Below are 23046 nucleotides of genomic sequence, written 5' to 3'. Positions count from 1 at the left end.
TTGGGGTTTGGATAGAATGAGACAACACACCAGAGATTTTCAAAGTGAAAACAGCTGTTCACATGTAGGGTCACATTTCAGTTTAATTTCATTAGCTACTGCATGACCTTCTGACTTGTTCTAGCTGAACCTTTTTTTTAATTACCAGTTAACTTGGAGGAAAATATTACCTCAAAGCGCTGTCGTGGGGATTAAAGGAAGGAAGACAAACTGAAGTTTGTGAAAAATGTAGGTTGATTTTTATTGCTTATGACTATGTATAAAGAAAACATGATTAATTTTGTATAATTTATTCCTTTGACTACATATTGAAAATCAGATCAACCCAAGTCCCCTCAAAACCTGATTTCTTGTGAAACCTGACTTTGCATTAAAATGAGAGCACCTGTGGGTTTGAGTGCTATAGTGGGAACACCACATGGAACTTTGGGGGCGTTTTAGTATTGACCAAAGCTACTTTTATGGGGAGTTAGACATTCACAGTTGAACAGCATAAATTAATTGCACACAGCAATTCAATATTTCATTGTAGATCGATTATCCACAAGAAAGAAAAAAAAAAAGTCAAAATGGCTTTGATGAAAATAAACCTAGCAGAATAAAGACTTTTTTTCTTTCTTTCTTTTCTTTTTTTTGCTATTGCTAGACTTTAATGTCTAATATGTGCACACCATTCTGAGATCATGTATTTTCATCAGAACACCTTCGCTGGTACATTTTTGAGTTCCTTTTGAAAGTGTGCCCTCCTACTTCCCACCCACTGTCAAGTTGCTTGGTGTGAAGGCTTGAGGTTGGCATCTGTAAAGCTCACTGAAATGAGGCAGGTGCTCCGTGGAAGATGCAGGGAGTTTAGAGACAGATGTGGCTGTTTTCGTGGCACGTGGTACCCGCGCCGGCCACGGACAGGTAAAGCTTCCCATCTGGACACACACAGATTTCATAGAGTCTTTGTGAGCTGCCAGCAGCACCCTGAGTCCCCTGAACCAACTTGGGTAAACACACAGTTTCAGCATCAAGCACAAGCTGTTTGGGAGAAAAGGAGAGGCGAGGTGGTAAAGGAGAATGAATATGATAGCGTGAAACTCATATCTCAAAATGCTCCGAACAGATTAGTTTCTTCTCTGCATAGAAAATGAAATAGGCACCTGACTTGACTTAAGACATTATCAGAGTCTTTTAAAGCCTATTTCTTTTCTTTTTTTCTTTTTTTTCCCCATTCAGGCAGGGGCTTAATAATTCCTTCTCCAAATTAAAGAGAAGCCTTTTTTTTTTAAACCCATTATGCTAGTTGAGCTAGGAAGATTTATGATGCTATACTAAAAATACCTTCAGAATTATCTGAAAAAAATTGTTCTTTTAATTCACATTTATCTTGCGACCTATTTTGACTTTATGCTAAATCACCTTCTCTACCCCCTTAGGATAAAGTAGAAGCCACAGAAATAAGTTCATCTTAATAATTTCTACCTGTGAATGTTGGAATTTCTGCTGATTTTGTTTTCCTATAAGAGGCAATTAACTTCATTCTATTAGCTACCAACCATTTCCCTAACTTCTAAAATATTCGAAACTCAGCTGCCTTCTCTTAGATGTGGAAAAGCAGTAGACACACAGACCAAAGCCAACTAAAATTAAATGAAAGCTACTGGGGTTTTTGTTCCTGTGACAGTTTAGTTACACTGAAATGTAAATAGATGGCCATTGAGGTTTGGATATCTTTTTGGGAACGAAGAACTGTCCCACTGAGTAGCCCAATCTTACCCACGCCAGGGCCCTCACTTATTAGAAGGAATTAAAGCATGTCATGGGCGGGCATAATGTTTTTCCTTGCAAACAAGTTGGACTCTTCCTTTATTTTCTGCACTCTCACCCACAAACTCCACTTTTTTCATAACCCGGTGTTTGCAGTCTGTACCCCCTCGGGAAGCTGACCACCGCATGGGAAGCAGTGGGTGGAACAGCACTAGAAGTTACCTTGTGGTCTGGGATACTGTCAGAGTAAAAGAAATGAAATGTGTATTGCATTTTTTTTTTTTTTAACACAGAACCTACTTAAGCTGTTGTCCAGTGCGTTGGGTCTGTGGCCACCTGGTTTTCCCTAATGTGCTCTAGCTTTTCCTTGTTGGTTTCTCTGCTCTCCTTTCTTATGGTTAATCAGTGAATTTGTTTTCTAGTTGTTATTTTTTTCTTGCTCTTCTAGCAAACTCTAGTCCCTGGCAGTCCACATACCCCTTCCCTGCTCACGTTCGTTTATCTTTATGGGAATGTATCTTGTGGGAGGCCAGATATCCCCTCACTTTGAACTAGCTCCCAGTAATAAGGGATATCAACTTATGAGTCAGGCTATGTGCTATTAAAAAAGTGGTTCCTTATTTGTGGAAATAAGTGAGACTATTTCAAAATTAAAATTAGTATATTTTTCCAAGGTAATACATTTTAAGTATGTTGTGACATTATAATTAGTAATGAGTTTCCAAAATCCTTGACTTCCGTTTTTGCATTTACCTGCTCTTGGCATCATAACTTTTCAAGTTACAACTTGTAGGAGCTTCACTGGATATCTTTTATATTCCACTAGCAGCCTGCCATTGGATGGGTCCTGTCCACACTCATGAGCTGCCTCTCATGGTCCCCATTTGCTGCCTCAACAACACCTTTCTCTTAATATCAAATTAATAATTTCAAAACCTTGCCACTCATAGTACCACACTGATATCTCATGGCTCTGTGACATAGTTAAGGAAATAGTACTTTCCCTGTTTGACAAATGAGAAGATAGCCCAGGTCTGGGGAGGCCTGTCAACTTCTCTGAATTCAGACAGGTAATTCATGAATTGGTCTAGTACTAGAACAATCAGTGTTGAGTAGCAAGTGCTCTACTGCCGTCTTATGACTTTGGCTTATACCAGTGATGTTTTATTTCTGGACTTGAATTTCCAGATTTTATCCTTATTGTGGTTGACTTTTAAAGCTCTTAATTTTCATATTTAATTTTCGTTTAAACATAATTTGATGTGAGCAAGCATAGCACTCAAGGCAACAACTGATCATGGTTGTCATTTACAGGTAACTGCCAGTGACCGCCATATTGAGAAGTTGGATCGGTAGGTAATGGCAGAATTGATGGTCTCTGAGCACTCTGCAAGTTATCAGGATGTACAACAGGAGCTTCATACACCAAACTCACCATTCCATCACTACTTTGGAAAATGATATCCATTTGAGAAAGAGCCTCGATTTTCCCAGCATGAGCTTTAATATGGACACCCTTTGGAGCATCCATGCTTAGACTCCGTGTGGGAGATTCTAATCTGAAATGAAGGAAAGAGACAACAAAAAATAGTATTAAAAGAGAAAAGCTGCCACAGGAATCCTTTATTGAATGGCTTTGCATAGAAAATACAATTAATAAAGTATAAAGTATATATCATGATGTTATTTTTTTATTATTATGATATGTTAGTCACCATACCATACATCATCAGTTTTTGATGTAGTGATCCATGATTCATTGTTTGTGTATAACACCCAGTGCTCCACGCAATACGTGCCCTCCTTAATACCCATCACTGGGCTAGCCCATCCCTCCACCCCCTCCCCTCTAAAACCCTCAGTTTGTTTCCAGGAGTCCATAGTCTCTTGTGGTTCATTTCCCCCTCTGTTTACTCCCCCTCTTCGTTTTTCCCTTCCTTCTCCTAACAATCTCCTTGCTATTCCTTAATGTTCCACAAATGAGTGAAAACATATGATTATTGTCTTTCTCTGCTTGACTTATTTCACTTAGCATAATCTTTTTTTAATAATATTTTTTAATTATATTATGTTAGTCACCATACAGTACATCCCTAGTTTTTGATGTAAAGTTCCATGATTCATTACTTGCGTATAACACCCAATGCACCATGCAATACGTGCCCTCCTTAATACCCATCACCAGCCTATCCCATTCCCCCACCCCCCTTCCCTCTGAAGCCCTCAGTTTGTTTCTCAGAGTCCATAGTCTCTCATGGTTCATTCCCCCTTCTGTTTACTCCCCCTTCTTCCCTTTCTTCTACTGATCTTCCTAGTTCTTATGTTCCATAAATTAGTGAAACCATATGATAATTGTCTTTCTCTGCTTGACTTATTTCACTTAGCATAATCTCTTCCAGTCCCATCCATGTTGATGCAAATGTTGAGTAATCATTCTTTCTGATGGCTGAGTAATATTCCATTGTATATATGGACCACATCTTTTTTATCCATTCGTCTGTTGAAGGGCATCTCGGCTCCTTCCACGATTTAGCTATTGTGGACAATGCTGCTATGAACATTGGGGTGCATATGGCCTTTCTCTTCACTACGTCTGTATCTTTGGGGTAAATACCCAGTAGTGCAATTGCTAAGTCGTAGGGTAGCTCTATTTTTAATTTTTTAAGGGACCTCCACCCTGCTTTCCAAAGAGGCTGTACCAACTCGCATTCCCACCAACAATGTAGGAGGGATCCTCTTTCTCCACATCCTCTCCAACATTTGTTGTTTCTTGCCTTGTCAATTTCTGCCATTCTAACTGGCATAAGATGGTATTTCAATGTGGTTTTGATTTGAATTTCCCTGATGGCTAATGATGTTGAACATTTTTTCATGTGTCTGTTAGCCATTTATATGTCTTCTTTGGAGAAGTGTCTGTTCATATCTTCTGCCCATTTTTTTATTTGATTATTTGTTTCTTGTGTATTGAGTTTGAGAAGTTCTTTATAGATCTTGGATACCAGCCTTTTATCTGTAGTGTCATTTGCAAATATCTTCTCCCATTCCGTGGGCTGCCTCTTTGTTTTTTTGACTGTTTCCTTAGCTGTGCAGAAGCTTTTTATCTTGATGAAGTCCTACAAGTTCATTTTTGCTTTTGTTTCCCTTGCTTTTGGAGATGTATCTTGAAAGAAGTAGCTGTGGCTGATGTTGAAGAGGTTCCTGCCTATGTTCTCCTCTAGGATTTTGATGGATTCCTGTCTGACATTGAGGTCTTTCATCCATTTGGAGTTTATCTTTGTGTATGGTGTGAGAGAGTGGTCAAGCAGACTGAGATCTCTCATGATGTTATTCTTGAATGCTAATATAGTGTACATTCTTTATCGATAAATCCAGAAATAATGTGCAGTAAAGAAATTAACTTCCCACCAATAAGTGTCTACAAGACTAGTATCCTCTAAAAACAGATAAAAACTTTACACAGCTCTACCCCCACATAGTAGTTTCAGATGGCAGGGTTAAACACTGCATATCACACCAGGAGAAAATGCTATTTGTGAATAACTTTGTAAAACTATCTTTTTAGTGAAAACACAAACCCGTCTGGGATAAAGACAAACTTAAGGGTAACATGTTCATTTGCTGCCTGTTTGTAAAGTAGAATGTAAGCTTAGCCTTTAGGTTTTGTTTGCAGGGTTGTTTTGTTTTGTTTTGTTTTGTTTTGTTTTTTTAGGAGGATTACAGGGCAGATGTGAAGCTGTCTTTTGGGAAAATACTGAACTGGTAGGGTTGAGAGACAGAATGGACACTGGCCTCAGGTGGCTTTATTTTTGTATAATTTATCAGAACCTTCTGTGACTAAGTCAAACGTAGAGAACCAAGAGTATACGAACCAGAGAAATTCTATTTGCTTCTGCTTGAAAAATACTAAATTTCCACCAGGTGGCACAACATGATCACTTGAAAGATTTTTCAGCTACTCTAACCCAACCCAACCCAACCCAACCCAACCCAACCCAACCCAACCCCACCCGACAGTCTGAAAGGCTGATGTAATTGAAATGTTTAAAGATCAATGAGAAGAGGAACAGGATACAAAATGGTCTGTAATCCTCCCACAGTAGGGTAAGATTAGAGTAGATATGGGCAGGAAAGAGAAAGGGGAGTGGCTCCAGAGGAAAGAAGAATGTGGGTCATTAATTTGCATTTGAACTGACTGAATATTTATTTGGTAGATGTTTAGCTCAGAGGAATTGCTGCCTTTAATTGGCAAGTTTTTGTCTACCACTGTTTGTTATAGAAAACGAAGTTTCATTTTCTTAAGTACAGATCGATATGTAAAATTTGATGTGTTACACATTTTGAAATTTATATTTACTTTGAGTACAAGGAAACACTTAGAGACGTTAATAGAATTTATTGGTCAAATTATGTTAAGCTTAGGTTATGGGGAAACACTCAGATATACCTAGATGCTTTGGTCTGCTGATTGCCCATTTTGCTATTTGATGTCTGCTAGTTGTCTACATTTTTCCTGTCTAGATTGATAGAAAAAAAAGGGGGGGGGTTGATAGGGGAAGGAAAGGAAGGGAGGAAGACATGTAAGCAACTTGCAGAGGTCTGGTCCATTTCAGGCAATCCATTTGTGATTTTGAAGATCCTAAGGAAGGCAAGTTGTTTCAAAGATCATTCATCAAACAACAAAATGACCTCAATAGGACCAATTACTTGCTTACCATATTATAATATGGTGCTTCTGGAATAGCAAGTTTCTTCCCCTTTGCATCATTTATAGCCTTGAAGATGAACCGCGTCAGTTCAGCACAAGTTAGGACACATTTTACCAAAAAAGGCTGTGATTAGAATGCTCTGAAGTATATATTTCCATGAACACACTGAACAGCAGTCAGATACAAAACAACTCAATTTTTTTCTTTTGTTACATTTTAGTTTGCTAGTTAGATATCCACCCCTTTCTTCAAATATGTGAGTATGTAAATATTTACTCATGTCTTATAGGAAGAACAAAAGATTTTGAACACTGACCCAGAAATATACCAAATAAATAAGCTGTGTGTGTGTGTGTGTTTGCCCATATTCACTTTTGAATTTAGAGAATATAACTTGTCAAGCATGTATGATTGTAATATTTATTGCTCATGTCATGTTAGTACTATTCAAACAAAGGGGAAAAATTACTGAAATTTATGGGAAATGTTTTGATTTTAAGCTCTTTCAGGCTTATAGTAAGTAAATTTTGTAAATAGGTTGAGAGACCGGGAAACATAAATAAAAATCTGCAAGAAAAGCTGGCTTAGAGGTAGCACTGGCCAAATCATGCAAGGTGTAGATTATGTCCACTGTTAGGCCATGCTGACCACTAGGCTATGTTAGCTGTGTTAGTCTTTAATCTAAAAGTGTGGGGAATAATGTATTTATTCATTTAACTCTTATTTATTAAGTCCCTACTATGTGCTTGTCTAGATTTGTAGAAAAACAGTAGCAAACAAGGCAGATGACCTTCCTGCCCTTAGGAATCTAACATTCAAGCAGCTTAAAGGATGTAAGCAGAGGAATGTCAAGGTTCCATTTTTGCTTTAAAAATATCACTCTATAAAGACCAGTCAAGACAGATGAACAGAGGCAAAGCTCTGCCCTCAGCCACCAATTACATATAAATGCTGAATAAAATACAATCAAAAACATTAAAACACATACTAGGCATAAAACAAAAACAAAAACAGAAAAACAAAGGGCATTTTCATAGTGTCAGAACAGAAGAAACTCCTAACCAGAGTGATGAGTGGGAGTTGAAATGCTGGAGACCTTGGAGGTAATGGGCAGGCAAATGCCTTGTGGGCTGGTATTTTATTTTATTTTATTTTATTTTTATTTATTTATTTATTTTTATAATAATATTTTTTATTATATTATGTTAGTCACCATACAGTACATCCCTGGTTTTTGATGTAAAGTTCGATGATTCATTCGTTGCGTANAGTCCATAGTCTCTCATGTTTCATTCCCCCTTCTGATTACCCCCCTTTTCTTTATCCCTTTCTTCCCCTACCGATCCTCCTAGTTCTTATGTTCCATAGATGAGAGAAATCATATGATAATTGTCTTTCTCTGCTTGACTTATTTCACTTAGCATTATCTCCTCCAGTGCCGTCTATGTTGCAGCAAATGTTGAGAAATCATTCTTCCTGATAGCTGAGTAATATTCCATTGTATATATGGACCACAGCTTCTTAATCCAGTCATCTGTTGAAGGGCATCTCGGCTCCTTCCATGATTTGGCTATTGTGGACAATGCAGCTATGAACATTGGGGTGCATATGGCCCTTCTCTTTACTACGTCTGTATCTTTGGGGTAGATACCCAGTAGTGCAATGGCTGGATCATAGGGTAGCTCAATTTTTAACTTTTTAAGGGACCTCCACACTGTTTTCCAGAGTGGCTGTACCAACTTGCATTCCCACCAACAATGTAGGAGGGATCCCCTTTCTCCACATCCTCTCCAACATTTGTTGTTTCTTGCCTTGTCAAGTTTTGCCATTCTAACTGGTGTAAGGTGGTATCTCAGTGTGGTTTTGATTTGAATTTCCCTGATGGCTAATGATTTTGAACATTTTTTCATGTGTCTGTTAGCCATTTGTATGTCTTCACTGGAAAAGTGTTCATATCTTCTGCCCATTTTATGACTTGTTTATTTCTTTCTCGTGTATTGAGTTTGAAAAGTTCTTTGTAGATCTTGGATACCAGTCCTTTATCTGTAGTGTCCTTTGCAAATATATTCTCCCATTCTGTGGGCTTTCTCTTAGTTTTTTGGACAGTTTTCTTGGCTGTGCAGAAGCTTTTTATCTTGATGAAGTCCCACAAGTTCATTTTTTCCTTTGTTTCCCTTGCCTTTGGAGATGTGTCATGAAAAATTTGCTGTGGCTGATGTCAAAGAGGTTGCTGCCTATCTTCTCCTCTAGGATTTTGATGGATTCCTGTCTCACATCGAGGTCTTTCATCCATTTGGAGTTTATCTTTGTGTATGGTGTGANTTCATCCATTTGGAGTTTCTCTTTGTGTATGGTGTGAGAGAGTGGTCAAGTTTCATTCCTTTGCATGTAGCTGTCCAATTTTCCCAGCCCCATTTATTGAAGAGACTGTCTTTTTTTCCACTGGATGTTTTTTTCTTCCTATTCAAAGATTAGTTGCCCAAAGAGCCAAGGGTCCATTTCTGGGTTCTCTAGTCTGTTCCATTGGTCTGTGTGTCTGTTTTTGTGCCAGTACCATGCTGTCTTTGTGATCACAGCTTTGTAGTACAGCTTGAAATCTGTCAATGTGATGCCCCCAGCTTTGTTTTTCCTTTTCAACAGCTCCTTGGCAATTCGGGGCCTTGAAAGTGTTTTTGAAAGAATGCACTCCCTTCACTAATGCCCAAGCAGTGTTTTCCAATATACCCAAGTTCCTAATGGTTTATTTTCACTATTCTGCTATTGGATAAAACTTTCTTTAAAAGAAAAAAAGATTTTATTTTTTAAGTAATCTCTACATTCAATGTGGGGATTGAATTTACAACCCTTAGTTCAATAATCCTACGCTCTATTAACTGAGCCAGCCAAGGCAGCTCCCACCATTTACTTCCTTTATTGGATGAAAACTTCAACTCTTCATACTGTTTTTACTTGGTGAACTGACTAAATGTTTTGTTTTGTTTTGATATTTTATGATTTTTACTTTTTTTTTGGAACTGCTAGAATTAAGGAAAACCAGCCACACCATCAAGTGTCAATTACCATGAGGCACAAATTGCTTTCATTGCTTAAGTAGACTCAAGATGGTAAGCTGTGATAAATGAGAAATAAACACTTGGGATGAGAAATGTGATTATGCAAGCTGAGATCAATGATTCATTCGTTTACTGTGCATTTATAGACACTGATTTTTCTTTTATCAATGAGTTGTTTCAAAAAACACTGAAACAGAAGGAATTAAATTCCCAAGATACCTCTTTTAGACCATTATGCAAATGTATTTGAAAAGCAAGATTAAATTAATAATTTCCTAGAGAAAATACAGGTGATTAAAATTGACCCTTATTGGATGTACAGGTTTAAAGAAACAAATTTCCATAAAAGAAGAATTACACTATTAAGGAATTATTTTTAAAAAATTCATCAGGTCCATATGGTCCAGGGGAGAATTCTACAAAACCTTTAGAAATCAAAGCTTCCCAACTGTCCACAAATTATTCCAGAACATTGAAAATGAAGGAAATCTTCCTAATTCTTGAAGCATGAATAACACTGTTACCTAAACTTTACAAAAACAGCACACAAAAAAGAAAGATACAGACCAATATCATTCATGTATATAAATGTGAAGGTTCTACATAAAATATTAGCAGGTAGAATGGATCACCATTGTAAGGAAAGAATATACCATGACTAAGGAGAATTCATTCAATGAATGCAAAATTGGTCTGGTATTAGAAAACCCATTAACATGATACATTGTATTAATATATCTAAGGGACACATAAATATGACTATCTCCATAAATGTTAATGAGCTTTTGACAAAATCTAACAGCCATTCAACACAAAATAGAAACTGATATTTGTTTTTTATTTTTTATAAAATACACGTTCACATCATCTTGCTTAATGGAGGAACACCAGTGGCGTTTCCATTCAGATGGGGAAAAGGCAAGGATGCACACTACCTCCACTTGTTTCTCAACTGCTCTAATGATACTGGGACATGGAGTGAGATTAATCAGTTGGAGACACAGAGTTGGAAAAGAAGGTGTAAAAGTATATCTATTTGCAGATGATGATACCCGAAAAATCCTAATAAGCCAACATAAAACTGACTCAAAGAATAAGAAGTTCAGTAAGGTTGTTCATATAAAATTAATGCACAGCAATCAGTAGCTTTCATATCCAAAACAATAACTTGTTAGAGGATATAATGGTAGGTAGAATAAAACCTCATTTATAATTGAGACAGAGTTAAACGAAAATGCTTAGGGGTAAACTTAACAAGAAATATGTAAACTTATTCTTGTTAAATTTAAGAAATATGTCAAGAAACTTTTAAGTACTCCTGAAAGGACAAAAATTGACTTTAAAGAATGGAAAGACACCCCATGTTTTTGGATAAATGATGTCATAATGATGTCAGTTTTCCCTAATTTATGAATTTAACATAATTCTAACAAAAGAATATGCTTTTTCTTCAACTACACAAGGTAACACTGAAGATCATATGGAAAAATAAGCAAAAATTGACAGAGAAATGTTGAAAGAGTCAGTACAAGGGTGTGTGTGTGTGTGTGTGTGAGAGAGAGAGAGAGAGAAAGAGAGAGAGAAAGAGAGAGAGAGAGAGAGACTAGTCCTATCTGACTTTAAAACATTTTCTAAACCCTGTTTAACAAGGTTGGTACTGGGACCTGAATAGACAGACTAGTGGAGTAAAGTAGAAAATATACAAACAGACCCATGAGCTTAGGGAAATTTAATGCATGATAAAGGTTGTATTTAAAATTGTAGTGGCAAAGGTAGAATTTCTAATTAATAATCTAATTGTTTGGCACATCTGGTTGGCTGATCGGAGAAGATAAAATTTGACCCAGACCTCACACCTTACACCTCACACAAGAATAAGCTCTAAATATTGCATGGAGCACTAGGTGTTACACACAAATGATGAATCATGGAACAACTACATCAAAAACTAAGATGTACTGTATGGTGACTAACATAACATAATAAAATTAAAAAAAATACAGGGCAACAAAAAAAATAAAATGTAAATCATAAAAAAAAATGCATCAGGGATCTACAATGTATCTAGATATAAAAGGGAAAGCCAGATCAGCAAAAGGGCTGACAACTTCCTCTTTCTGTAAAGAAAGTTTCAAGCTATGGTTTAAAATCCAGATTAAATGAAAAAAAAAAGATTAATAATTTTGACTATATAAACATTAAAATGTTAATATTCAGAATATATATTTATTTTTAATCCCTATAAATCTGTTTTAAAACATAATTAAAGAAGCAGAGCAGATGGAGTCAATTCCAGAAGCAGCAGCAGCCTTAATAATAGAATAAAAATATGAAAGATGCTTAACTACGCCAGTCACCAGGGAAGTAAAATAACACAAGATAACACTCATCAACATGAAAAAGATCATAGAGTCTGACAGTGCGAAATGCTGGTAAAAGGTGAGGAAAGAGACTCTCACACCGCTCACAGAATTATAAATCAGCACAAAGCACTTGGAGAGGCACGCTGGTCAAGTTTGGCACAATTCAATATGTTCACATCTGATACACACACTTCGTAAAAGTTGGTAGAACAGCCAACCCAGAGCAGTGCTCTTATGGCTGTCCTAAAAGAAGTCTGAAAACTAGGTGCCCATCACCCATTTTTAGGTTAACATTGTGTTTTATATAAATTTAAGTATTTGCAAAAGATACCATTTCTGGTGCATTATAAACACTGTCATTTTGAAAGAAGACTCATCACTTTACAGTGTATTTGATGGAATCTAAAAACCACAGAGAGTTGATACCCACCAACTTTGAAAGAAGACTCATCACTTTACAGTGTATTTGATGGAATCTAAAAACCACAGGAAGTTGATACCCACCAAATTTGGGTTACAATCCAATATGTTAAAAATGTTTTGCTTAACTTGTCCAGCTTTGACTGGGAGTTTTTGATTGGGAACTCTTTCATTTGGCTCCTGTGCCCTTTTGATGTACCCCTGCTGTTTTGATTTTTGAGCACCTCTTATTCACTGGTACTGCAAAATGATCCAAATTTATCTTCTACGTTTGCTGCCCCAGTCTTAGAAAGCATTTCTCCCAAGAATCCTGATTCCTTTTATTGCAGAATGGTGTGAGAAACCAAGTACTGGTTGCCACTGATTTTATTTGGATTACTTGATCTCTCATTTCTAGAATTTCTATTTTGTTATTTTCCAAATCTGCCATTTTCCTACTATTTTGACTTTGCCTCATCTTTATATTCAATTTTTTTCCTCTTTGAGTATTTTATTCACGTGTGTTTTAAAATCTCTCGCTTTGCTCTATTACTTAGAGTTTTAGGGGGTAACTTGTAGTGGCTGCTGATTTTTTGTCTTTTCATTATTATTAGCATTGTGGTAAACTCATTTTCAGCAAAGGATTGTTTTCCACAGTTGTTTTTGTCATGGATAATGGGATAATTTCTTCACCGTAGTTTGACTTTAGTGTAGTTGACACTAATTTTCCAGTTTTGAGCTCATACAATGAGGTAGTGTGGATTTAGTCCTCTGATCTTGGCTGAGCAAAGGCCTGTGGTTCACGATTTCTTGTAGGTAACTCAACCCATGGCCCAAGATGAGTTTGCAGCATCTTCAAGCTATTAGGCAAATTGTTTTGAATATCTTTCATGGGGCCCAGGGTTTACAAGGTATTTCAGTCTGAGCACTTCACACACACACACACACACACACACACACACACACACACACACACACGGCTATGGCTTCGTATCACAGTCCCAAAATATATTAAAGTCCCAGTCCCTAATTTCTATGACATCCTGATATCTCCACGAGTACCTTGCCTTTAGCTTTCACTCTGCTCTGATAAGAATTTCCTCTTTGTTACTGGGACCTAAGAATGAGCTTGGCTTGGTGTCTAGTTGAGCAGTATTTATAAATATTTGAGCAATATTATAATATATATACATTACAAATGTATATAATGTACATTTATAAATATTTGTTCATTCATTCATAAGTATTAGTATTTACAAGTGTTTGAAACAGGAGCAAATGTTTCCATGTTCTCTTATTTTACTTATCTAATGAAGACACACTTATATTACTGACTATGTGCTAGGCATCATTTCGAGCAATTTGCAAATAATAACTTATTTAATCACCACCACATCCCTATTGGGTTGCAGGGGATTTACCGTTTACCCCGTGATATTAATGTCTACTGATTTCCTTAAGTTTCAGTTCAAGTGCTTCCTTCTCTGTGACATCATCTCAGATTACCCTGGGAAGATTTTATGCTTTTCTCCTATGCCCTCACTCTATTTTGGACTTTCATCATAGCAAGGAATTATATTGTTCTAACTTGTTATATTGTTCTAACTTTCCCAACAGACTTTAAAACCATTAAGTGCAGGATCCACACATTTTATCACTGTAGAACTAGCAACTATTCTGGTACACAAACATGTTCAGTATATTTTTGTGAATTTTTAAAAAGGAATGAACTATATCATGTATGAATGAGAAATAGTATGTCAGAATGAAGGCAGCATATCAGACTTCGTATTTTTCTTGTGAATGATTTTGCTATAAGAAATGTAAATCTAGTTTAAATACATGTTAATTTCCTTTCTTCTTAAAGAAAATAATAATTATCACCCTTGTATGACTACCATTTGAACAAATATCAAAATTAAAACTTGTGATATTTAAGCATGTCTATTTCAGAGATATATTTATAAATGCCTAATGATCTCAACCTACAAAATCCACTCTGCATTCATTGTTTTCAGGATATTCTAGAATTATTTTCACTTTACTCAGGCCAGGAATAGTAATGGTACGGGACTCAGAAATATAAAGTGAAAGACAGTTTATGGTAAGAATTTACAGAAGAAAATATGAATATCATATAATCATTTAGAGGAGTCTGGTTGTAAATCAAAGAATAAATCACTCAAGGGTCCACTTAGGTGGTGGAGAGATTACACCCAAATGAACATGGACTTTGGAGTCAGAGCTGAATTTGAATCATCGTTGTCCACTTTTTATTATTTATTTATTTATTCAGGCTACTTTTATTTATTTATTTAATTAATTTATTTATTTTTTAAAGATTTTATTTATTTATGTGACAGACAGCCAGCGAGAGAGGGAACACAAGCAGGGGGAGTGGGAGAGGAAGAAGCAGGCTCCCAGCGGAGGAGCCCGATGTGGGACTCTATCTTGGAACGCGGGGATCCGCCCTGAGCCGAAGGCAGACGCTTAACGACTGCGCTACCCAGGCGCCCCGACTTTTTTTTTATAATAATAATTTTTTATTATATTATGTTAGTCACCATACAGTAGGCTACTTTTTAATCTTTACTTAGAATAGGCCGCTATCTAAATCTCGGTTTTTGTCTTTTATACAATGGAGATAGAGTTGCTTATTTTTAAGGTACAGTTGATGATTAAATGAGAAAAATTATGGGACCATGTACAGATCCTGGCAGTTGAAGACATTAAGTGCTTGTCAGTTCATGCCTTCCATCCTCACCTCATTCCTCCAGGAATTTCTTGCAATTTCATTATTTTCTTAATCACTTTGCCTGTAACACCTGGGTTATGATCCTCCCCCCCCTTAGTACCAGCTTTTAGAAAGCAGGAGGATACTCTCCTGCCATTTCTTTTTTAGCAAAAGCCTGCCATATAACCAGCAGATTATGCCTTGACAGGACAACACAAAATAATTGTTTTACTTTTGAGATCCATATATTTTAAAACAGTGAAGTAAATTACTGCAAAAAGGAGTCTGGCATCTCTATAGTTTATATTATTTTATAATTTCAAATTGGTTTTAATGGGATTATTTTTAAAGATATTGAATCGTTTTTCTATCCTTGAAAAGTAAAATGTTGTTCTTCCCTAACTATAATAATTCTGTAATATTGATCTTATGATCCTTTATCAAAATTAGTGAATTTGTTGTAATGTAATTAGAGTCACAATTTATTTTCATGCTGCAAATGTTCTCTAAGAGGGTAAAATAAATTGAACCCTCATTTGCTTTTGATTACTATTTAATTAGATATTAAGGATAAGAGAAATGCTAATTTTCTAACTTTTATTTCATTTAGTGTGATTATTTACTTGGTATAATAATGATAATAAAAATGATTATTTGTACTCAACTTTCAGTTTACAAAATATTTTTAACCTAATAGCTAATTAAATCTTTCCCAGAATACACTGAGATATGCGTTACTATCAACATTTTATAGATGAGAAAAATAGATTCAAAAGGTTAGTTTGCCCAAGGTCATAAGGCTTCTCTGGGTAAAGCTGGGACTCTTACTATACTTAATTTCCTCTATTATACATAATATATTAGGATGTTAATTGTTATGCATATATTTCAAGTTCAAACACTGAATGTAATTTTAAGTGATACCTTAGACTTCAGGCACTTGTTTTAAAAAATAGTATTTGATTTTGTTATAAAGTACAGATATAATATTGGAATAAACTGTTACAGCAATAAATTTCATTCAGTAGTACATTAATAAAGTGAGGTACACATAGGCACACAGAGACTCTTATAAAGAATACATTTACAATTTGGTACTAGGTGATTTTATATATTCTGACATTATGTAAAGATATAACAAAGGTTGTGGACATTATGCCAAGTGAAATGAACCAGTCACAAAGTACAAATGCCTCGAGTTGTCAAATTTGTGGAGACAGAAAGTAGAATGGTGGTTTCCAGGGGTTGGTAGAGGTGAGAATGGAGAATTGTTTACTGGCCACAGAGTATTAGTTTTGCAAAATGAAAAGAATTCTGGAGATGGAGGGTGGTGATGATTGTACAACAGTGGAAATGTACTTAATACTTCTGAACTGTATACTTAAAAGTGGTTAAGATGGCAAATTTTCTGGTTTGGGTGGATTAAACACAGGGAATCAGTGGGACTTTTTACTAAACCCTTTGGATTTTAGTAAGTGATGACTAGTTAATAAGTAGAACATGACGAGAATAAAGACAATTAATTAATGGAATTAATTACCACGATCTGGTAATGACTGCTAAAATGTTATTCCAGCACATATCTGGGTATCTTCCATAAGAGAGTTTATGTTTGAACAAAATTCTTACCTCAGGTCCTGAAATGGGTCGGCTCTTACAAGGGGGGTCTCCACTGAATGTTCAAAAAGAGCACCTTCAGGCCCTAAACGAAGCCAGAGATGCATCACTTTACTAAAGTAAAACAAATGACATCAGACTAATTAAACACTTGGTCTATGTATTAAAGCACAAGTAGATTTTGATCTTGTTGCTGATCTTGCTGCTCACAGATGTGGGAAAGAAAATGTAGTTGACGCATAGAAATTAATGTACAGGACTTTTTAACTGTTCCAGTGAGCTGAAATAATTCTAAGAGCATCAGTGGCACTCTTTTAGAAGGTACTATAACTCTGTAACTGGTTTTTAAATGTATGACAATTACTTAACAGAACCGGTTAGTGATATTATAGTGACATATGATCATCGTAATGCACATAAGTACGAGACAGACACAAAGCCTATAAACTGGTACATATTATTGTTAAATAAGAGCAGCAATTTCTCTATCATTGGAATCGTCAATGTTCAAATTATATGAACTTACTTCTATTATTACTATTTGGCCTCAAAATAAATATTCCTCAGAATCTATTTGCCTATATTAAAATAGATGCTTCATAAATGGCTTCGTAAAATAATAAATCATTGCTTTTCAGTATAACTATATTTCCCTTATGTATGCATTCATATTTAATATCCCCAACTATGATTATATGAAAATATATAATTGGTGTAGCAACTGTTTCTTGTGGAAAACAGAATATATTGTTTGGGGTCATATAATCTAAATTTTAGACAGGGAAAAAGTTCCATAATAAAATATGATTATATAAATAACACACTTAAATAACTGTATAATATGATCCTGTATAAATATTAATTGCATAAGGAAAGTATAATAATAAAAAAGCCCAGTCTTATAATATTAACTTTTTTTTGTCATTGGATGTTTTTATTATGAGATTCAAGTTACAAGTAAATAATTTCCAATATATTTTAAATATGGTTACTCTAAAGAAAAAATAACCACATGTAATCAATAAAAATATAATCAATACCTTATGTACCATAGATATTTGATATCACCTTTCATTAACTGAAGATCTATGTAAATAAACCTCTGTAAGATAAAAAAATTACATCCTTTTCTCTTTGAATGCATACATATGTAAGTCTAAAATTTAAACAAATACACTTTGTTTAAAATATTTTATCAATTTTTCATAGCAAAATATACACACATTGAAGTGAGTGAATATGTGAATATAGGGGTACATATATGTGTCTACACACATTTTAAAAATTTTATATAATTCTTTTTTTTAAGTTTACTTGTTTAACCTTTATTTTCCTGTTCATTTCCTTATATATTTTTTAATAATACTTATTTTGTTATAATAGTCACCATACAGTACATCTCCAGTTCTTGATGCAATATTCCATGATTCATTACTTGCATATAACACCCAGTGCACCGTGCAATATGTGTCCTCCTTAATACCCATCACCAGCCTATCCCAATCCCCCACCCCCCTCCCTTCTGAAGCCCTCAGTTTGCTTCCCAGAGTCTAGTCTCTCATGCTTCATTCCCCCTTCTGTTTACCCCCCTTCATTCTTCCCTTCCTTCTCCTACCGACCTTCCTATTTCTTATATTCCATAAATGAGTGAAACCATATGATAATTGTCTTTCTCTGCTTGACTTATTTCACTTAGCATAATCTCCTCCAGTTCCATCCATGTTGCAGCAAATGTTGAGAAATCATTCTTTCTGATGGCTGAGTAATAGTCCATTGTATATATGGACCACAGCTTCTTAATCCAGTCATCTGTTGAAGGGCATCTCAGCTCCTTCCACGAGTTAGCTATTGTGGACAATGCTGCTATGAACATTGGGGTGCATATGGCCCTTCTCTTCACTACATCTGTATCTTTGGGGTAGATACCCAGTAGTGCAATGGTTGGATCATAGGGTAGCTCAATTTTTAACTTTTTAAGGGACCTCCACACTGTTTTCCAGAGTGGCTGTACCAACTTGCATTCCCACCAACAATGTAGGAGGGATCCCCTTTCTCCACATCCTCTCCAACATTTGTTGTTTCTTGCATGGTCAAGTTTTGCCATACTAACTGGCGTGAGGTGGTATCTCAGTATGGTTTTGATTTGAATTTCCCTGATGGCTAATGATTTTGAACATTTTTTCATGTGTCTGTTAGCCATTTGTATGTCTTCATTGGANGCCTTCATCGGAAAAGTGTCTATTCATATCTTCTGCCCATTTTATGATTTGTTTATTTGTTTCTTGCGTATTGAGTTTGAGAAGTTCTTTGTAGATCTTGGATACCAGCCTTTTATTTGTAGTATCATTTGCAAATGTATTCTCCCATTCCGTTGACCGCCTCTTTGTTTTTTTGACTGTTTCCTTGGCTGTGCAGAAGATTTTTATCTTGATGAAGTCCCACAAGTTCGTTTTATCTTTTGTTTCTCTTGCCTTTGGAGATGTGTCATGAAAAAGGTTGCTGTGGCCGATGTCGTAGAGGTTGTCAGTTCTTAATTTGGAATCATTATCTTCCCTCAATGGTCATTGTTATCACGCAGTCCAGGTCACCAGGCAATAAATATTGCCTGAACTACAGTTGACATCCTCTTAACTGGTCTTACTGTTTCCTTTCTTTCCCCAAAGCAATCAATTCTCCCTTATAATGATCATATTGATCTTAAAATGTGTAGCAAATCAAAAAGCATCCTGTTTGAAATAATTCAATGATCTTCCATTGCATTTAAAACAAATCCTAAATCCTTATAATGGCCAACTAGTACATGCGTGAACTGGTTTCTCTGTATCTCCCCTTATATCAGGCTTGTTGCAGATTTAAATTCAATATGATTAAAAAATAAAAATCATGAAATAAGAGACATAGATAAGCTCAAATAGAACAGCTATCAAAATGAATGTAATGTTTTAAACTCCTCATTAAAAACCAAAGTCATTAGACTGTGTTAAAAAAATAATCCCAGCCAAACCTCACTTTCAAGAGACATGTAAATCATTTACTATGAGGAGAATTTAGGTTGGAAGGGTAATTTAAAGAGGCCATCAAGGTCCTCTTCTAGAAGTTTAAAGAAGTCAACCCCCAGGGAAGTGATGCTTAGGATTGTTGGAACCATACTGCAATTAAAAGGGGAATGTTGACAGTTAAGAGAGGCAAAGCTTCTGGAGCAAATATTACCGGACCACTGAATTAATCAAACTGGAGCTACCTTGCCTCCAGACTTCTCATGGAAGATAATATATATTCTTATCATTTAAGCCAGATTTAATTGGGTCTTTTGTTCCTTTCTGCAGAAGATTGTTAACCAATGGGCCAGGTCATCAACTGTTCACAGAGCTTCATTACAAAGTGTTTGGAGATCTTGGATATGTTCTTAAAGGATATGGTAATCTCTTAGCATCTTCTAGATAATCTGTCAAGGGTCTTTTTAAGGGACCTGGACTTATTGTCTTTGTTTATGTTCACTTTTTCAGCTGTTGAGATCTTACTCTCCAGATCCTGTTTTGTCAGTGGCTTTGTGAGTGACTCCAGCATTTCTACTCCATCACTTCTGACTTCATGTAAGCCTGCTTAGCTGCACAGGTGCAAAGAAGTTGAACTGGCTTATCATTAAATCTTGTTTTCCTCAAGGGAAATTGGATAACATTACAGGACTATGTTTTTCTTAATAAATGTTGGGGAATGAACCCAGGCTAGCAAATCACTGCCAAGGAATTAAAGTATATTTTCTGCCAGAAGTCCGTTCTGGCAATGGTATAAAATTTTTTTTTAAATGAAATTTTGATGCTACTCCAGTAATATGTTCTATAATTGCAGCTAACAAAGGGGGCATGCTAACTCTGTTTACTTGGTGACCAATTCTATTTTTAGAGGGGAAAATGAGACTGCTTAAAGGCCTTAGTCAATTTCAAAGTGAGTTGGTGAAATTATTTAATTTCCTCTATAAATATGATTTAAAAACAATTCTTCAGTTTCCTAGCTAGTCTGATTAAAGTCTAAATGGAAGTTAAGACTTTTTAAAGAATTCTACTTTATTGAAATATATTTGACATGTAACACCGTGTAAATGTAAGGTGTAGAACATGTTAATTTGATACATTTATATATTATAATAGTCATTGTAGTGATAATTAGTATCTCTATCATGTTACAGAATGGTCCTTTCTTTTTAGTGAGTGCAAGAATTAAGTTTCAGTCTCTTGGCAGTTTTGATGACTGTTATACAACGATGTTCTCTATACTCATTACACTGTGCATTAGCCCTCTAGAGCTTATTTACTCCTTGTTGCCAATCTGTACCCTCAAGTAACATCTGTCCTATCCCCGTCCCCTGGTAACTACTGTTTATTCTTTGTTTTTATGAGTTTGGCCTTTTTAGAGTCCACATATAAGTGATACCATACAGTATTTGTTTTTCTCTGACTTACCTCACTTAGCATAATGTGTTCAAGATCCATCTGTTTTGTTGCAAATGGCAGGATAGCTTTCTTTCTCACGACTGAATTATATTCTATTGTATATACATACCACATTTTCGTCCATTCATCTATTGATGGGCCCTGAAATTGTCTCCGTATCTTGGCTATTGTGAATAATGTTGCAATAAACATGGGAGTGTATATGGGGACAGGATGTAATATCTCTTTAATATCCTGTTTTTATTTCCTTTGGGTATATATCCAGAAATGGAATTGCTGGATAATATAATAGATCTATTTTTAATTTTTGAGGAACCTCAGTACTGTTTTCCACAGCGGTTGAGACAATTTACCTTCCCACCAACAGTGCACAACCTTTTCTCCACATCCCTACCAACACAGGTATCTCTTATTTTCTCGATAAAAGCCACTCGAACAGATGTAAGGTGATATTGCATTATGGTTTTGATTTTCATTTCCCAGATGAGTAACGGTGTTGAACATTTTTTCACGTACCTTTTGGAAATTTGGATGTCTTCTTGGAAAAATGTCTATATAGTGCCTTTGCCCATTTTAAAATCTGGAGTTTTTTTGTTTGTTTTTGAGTTGTATGAGGTTTTTGTTATTCTCACTGTTATTCATTTTTATGAGTTCTTTATATACCTTAGCTATTAACCCCTTATCTGATACATGGTTTGTAAAACTTTCCCCCACTTTGTAGGTTGGTTTTTCATTTTATTTGTTTATTTTACTGTGCAGAAGCCTTAAGTTTTACATAGTCCCTTTTGTTGGGTTTTGCTTTTGCTGTTTGTGCTTTTGGTGACATGTCCAAAAAATCATTGCCAAGACCAGTGTTGAGAATCTTCTCTATGTTTTTCTTCAAGGAGTTGTACAGCATCAGCTCTTATGTTCATGTGTTGGATCCATTTTGAGTAAGTTTTTGTGAGCGGTGTAAGACAGATATCAAATTCACTGTTCTGATTTATCAAGTTTTCCCAACACCATCCTTTCCCTATTAGGTGTTCTTGGCTCCCTTTTTGAATATTAGTTGACTGTATACGTGGGGGTTTAGTTCTGGGGTCTCAATTCTGTTCTATTGGTCTATGTATTTATTTTGTATTTATTATGGTATGCCAGTACCATACTGTTTTTCTTACTACAGCTTTGTAGTACAGTTTGAAATCAGTGTGATATTTCCAGCTTTGTTTTTTCCCCTCAAGATTGCTTTGGCTATTAGGGGTCTTTTGTGGTTCCGAACTGTTTTTTTATATTTCTGTGAAGAATGTCATTGGTATACTGGCAAGGATTGAGTTGAATCTATAGATGGCTTGGAGTAGTATGGACATTTTCACATTATTGATTCTTTTGATCCATGAATATGGGATGACTTTCCATTTGTTTGTGCCTTCTACAATTTCTTTCAACAAAGTCTGGTGGCTTTCATTGTATAGATCTTTTAGTCCCTTGGCTAAATTTATTCATTGTTTTTTTTTATTGTTTTTGATGCTATTGTGAACAGGATAGTTTTCTTTATTTCTTTTTCAGATGTTTCGTTATCAGTGTATAGAGGTTCAACTGCTTTTTGCATGTTGATTTTATATCTTGCAACTCTACTGAAATTGCTGATTAGCTCTAGCAGTTTTTTGGTTGAATCTTTAAGGGATTTTCTACATACAAGTCATATCATCTGCAAATGGAATCTGCTTAAGAATTAAGGAGGTTTCATTTTATCCTTGGAGTACTTAAGACAAAGATAATGACAAGAAAACATTTATTTATGCAAGAGTCAAGATAGGACTTAGCACAAGTCAAGAATTTGGAGTGCACCATCTTAAAAAAAGAGCTGCTTGATCCCTTCTCTTACATCTCATGCTTAGGGCAATTATGTAAGTAACCAGGAAAGAGAAAAGGAAGCAAAGCATTTAATTTTCTTTCCCAGTCCCCAGAGTGAAACTGGCTGTGTGTCTCTTA

General features: G+C 35.6%; 1 protein-coding gene across 4 annotated transcripts in view; it reads right to left on the bottom strand.

The window, feature by feature from the left end:
• Positions 1-211: 211 nt before the first annotated feature.
• Positions 212-23046, bottom strand: part of SGCG (sarcoglycan gamma) — a 133004-nt gene continuing 110169 nt past the window's right edge. For all 4 annotated transcript variants that reach the window (XM_019801195.2, XM_011226789.3, XM_011226784.3 and 1 more), the window contains 3 exons: positions 16637-16709; positions 3188-3311; positions 212-1023 (listed from right to left, as the gene is read on the bottom strand). In XM_019801195.2, the coding sequence (XP_019656754.1) occupies positions 850-1023; positions 3188-3311; positions 16637-16709 (371 nt within the window). In that variant the 3' untranslated portion in view covers positions 212-849. The remainder of the gene's footprint in view (positions 1024-3187; positions 3312-16636; positions 16710-23046) is intronic.

This window comes from Ailuropoda melanoleuca, chromosome 7, assembly GCF_002007445.2.
Source record: "Ailuropoda melanoleuca isolate Jingjing chromosome 7, ASM200744v2, whole genome shotgun sequence".
Taxonomy (NCBI): domain Eukaryota; kingdom Metazoa; phylum Chordata; class Mammalia; order Carnivora; family Ursidae; genus Ailuropoda; species Ailuropoda melanoleuca.
This window is presented reverse-complemented; position numbering and strand designations above follow the sequence as displayed.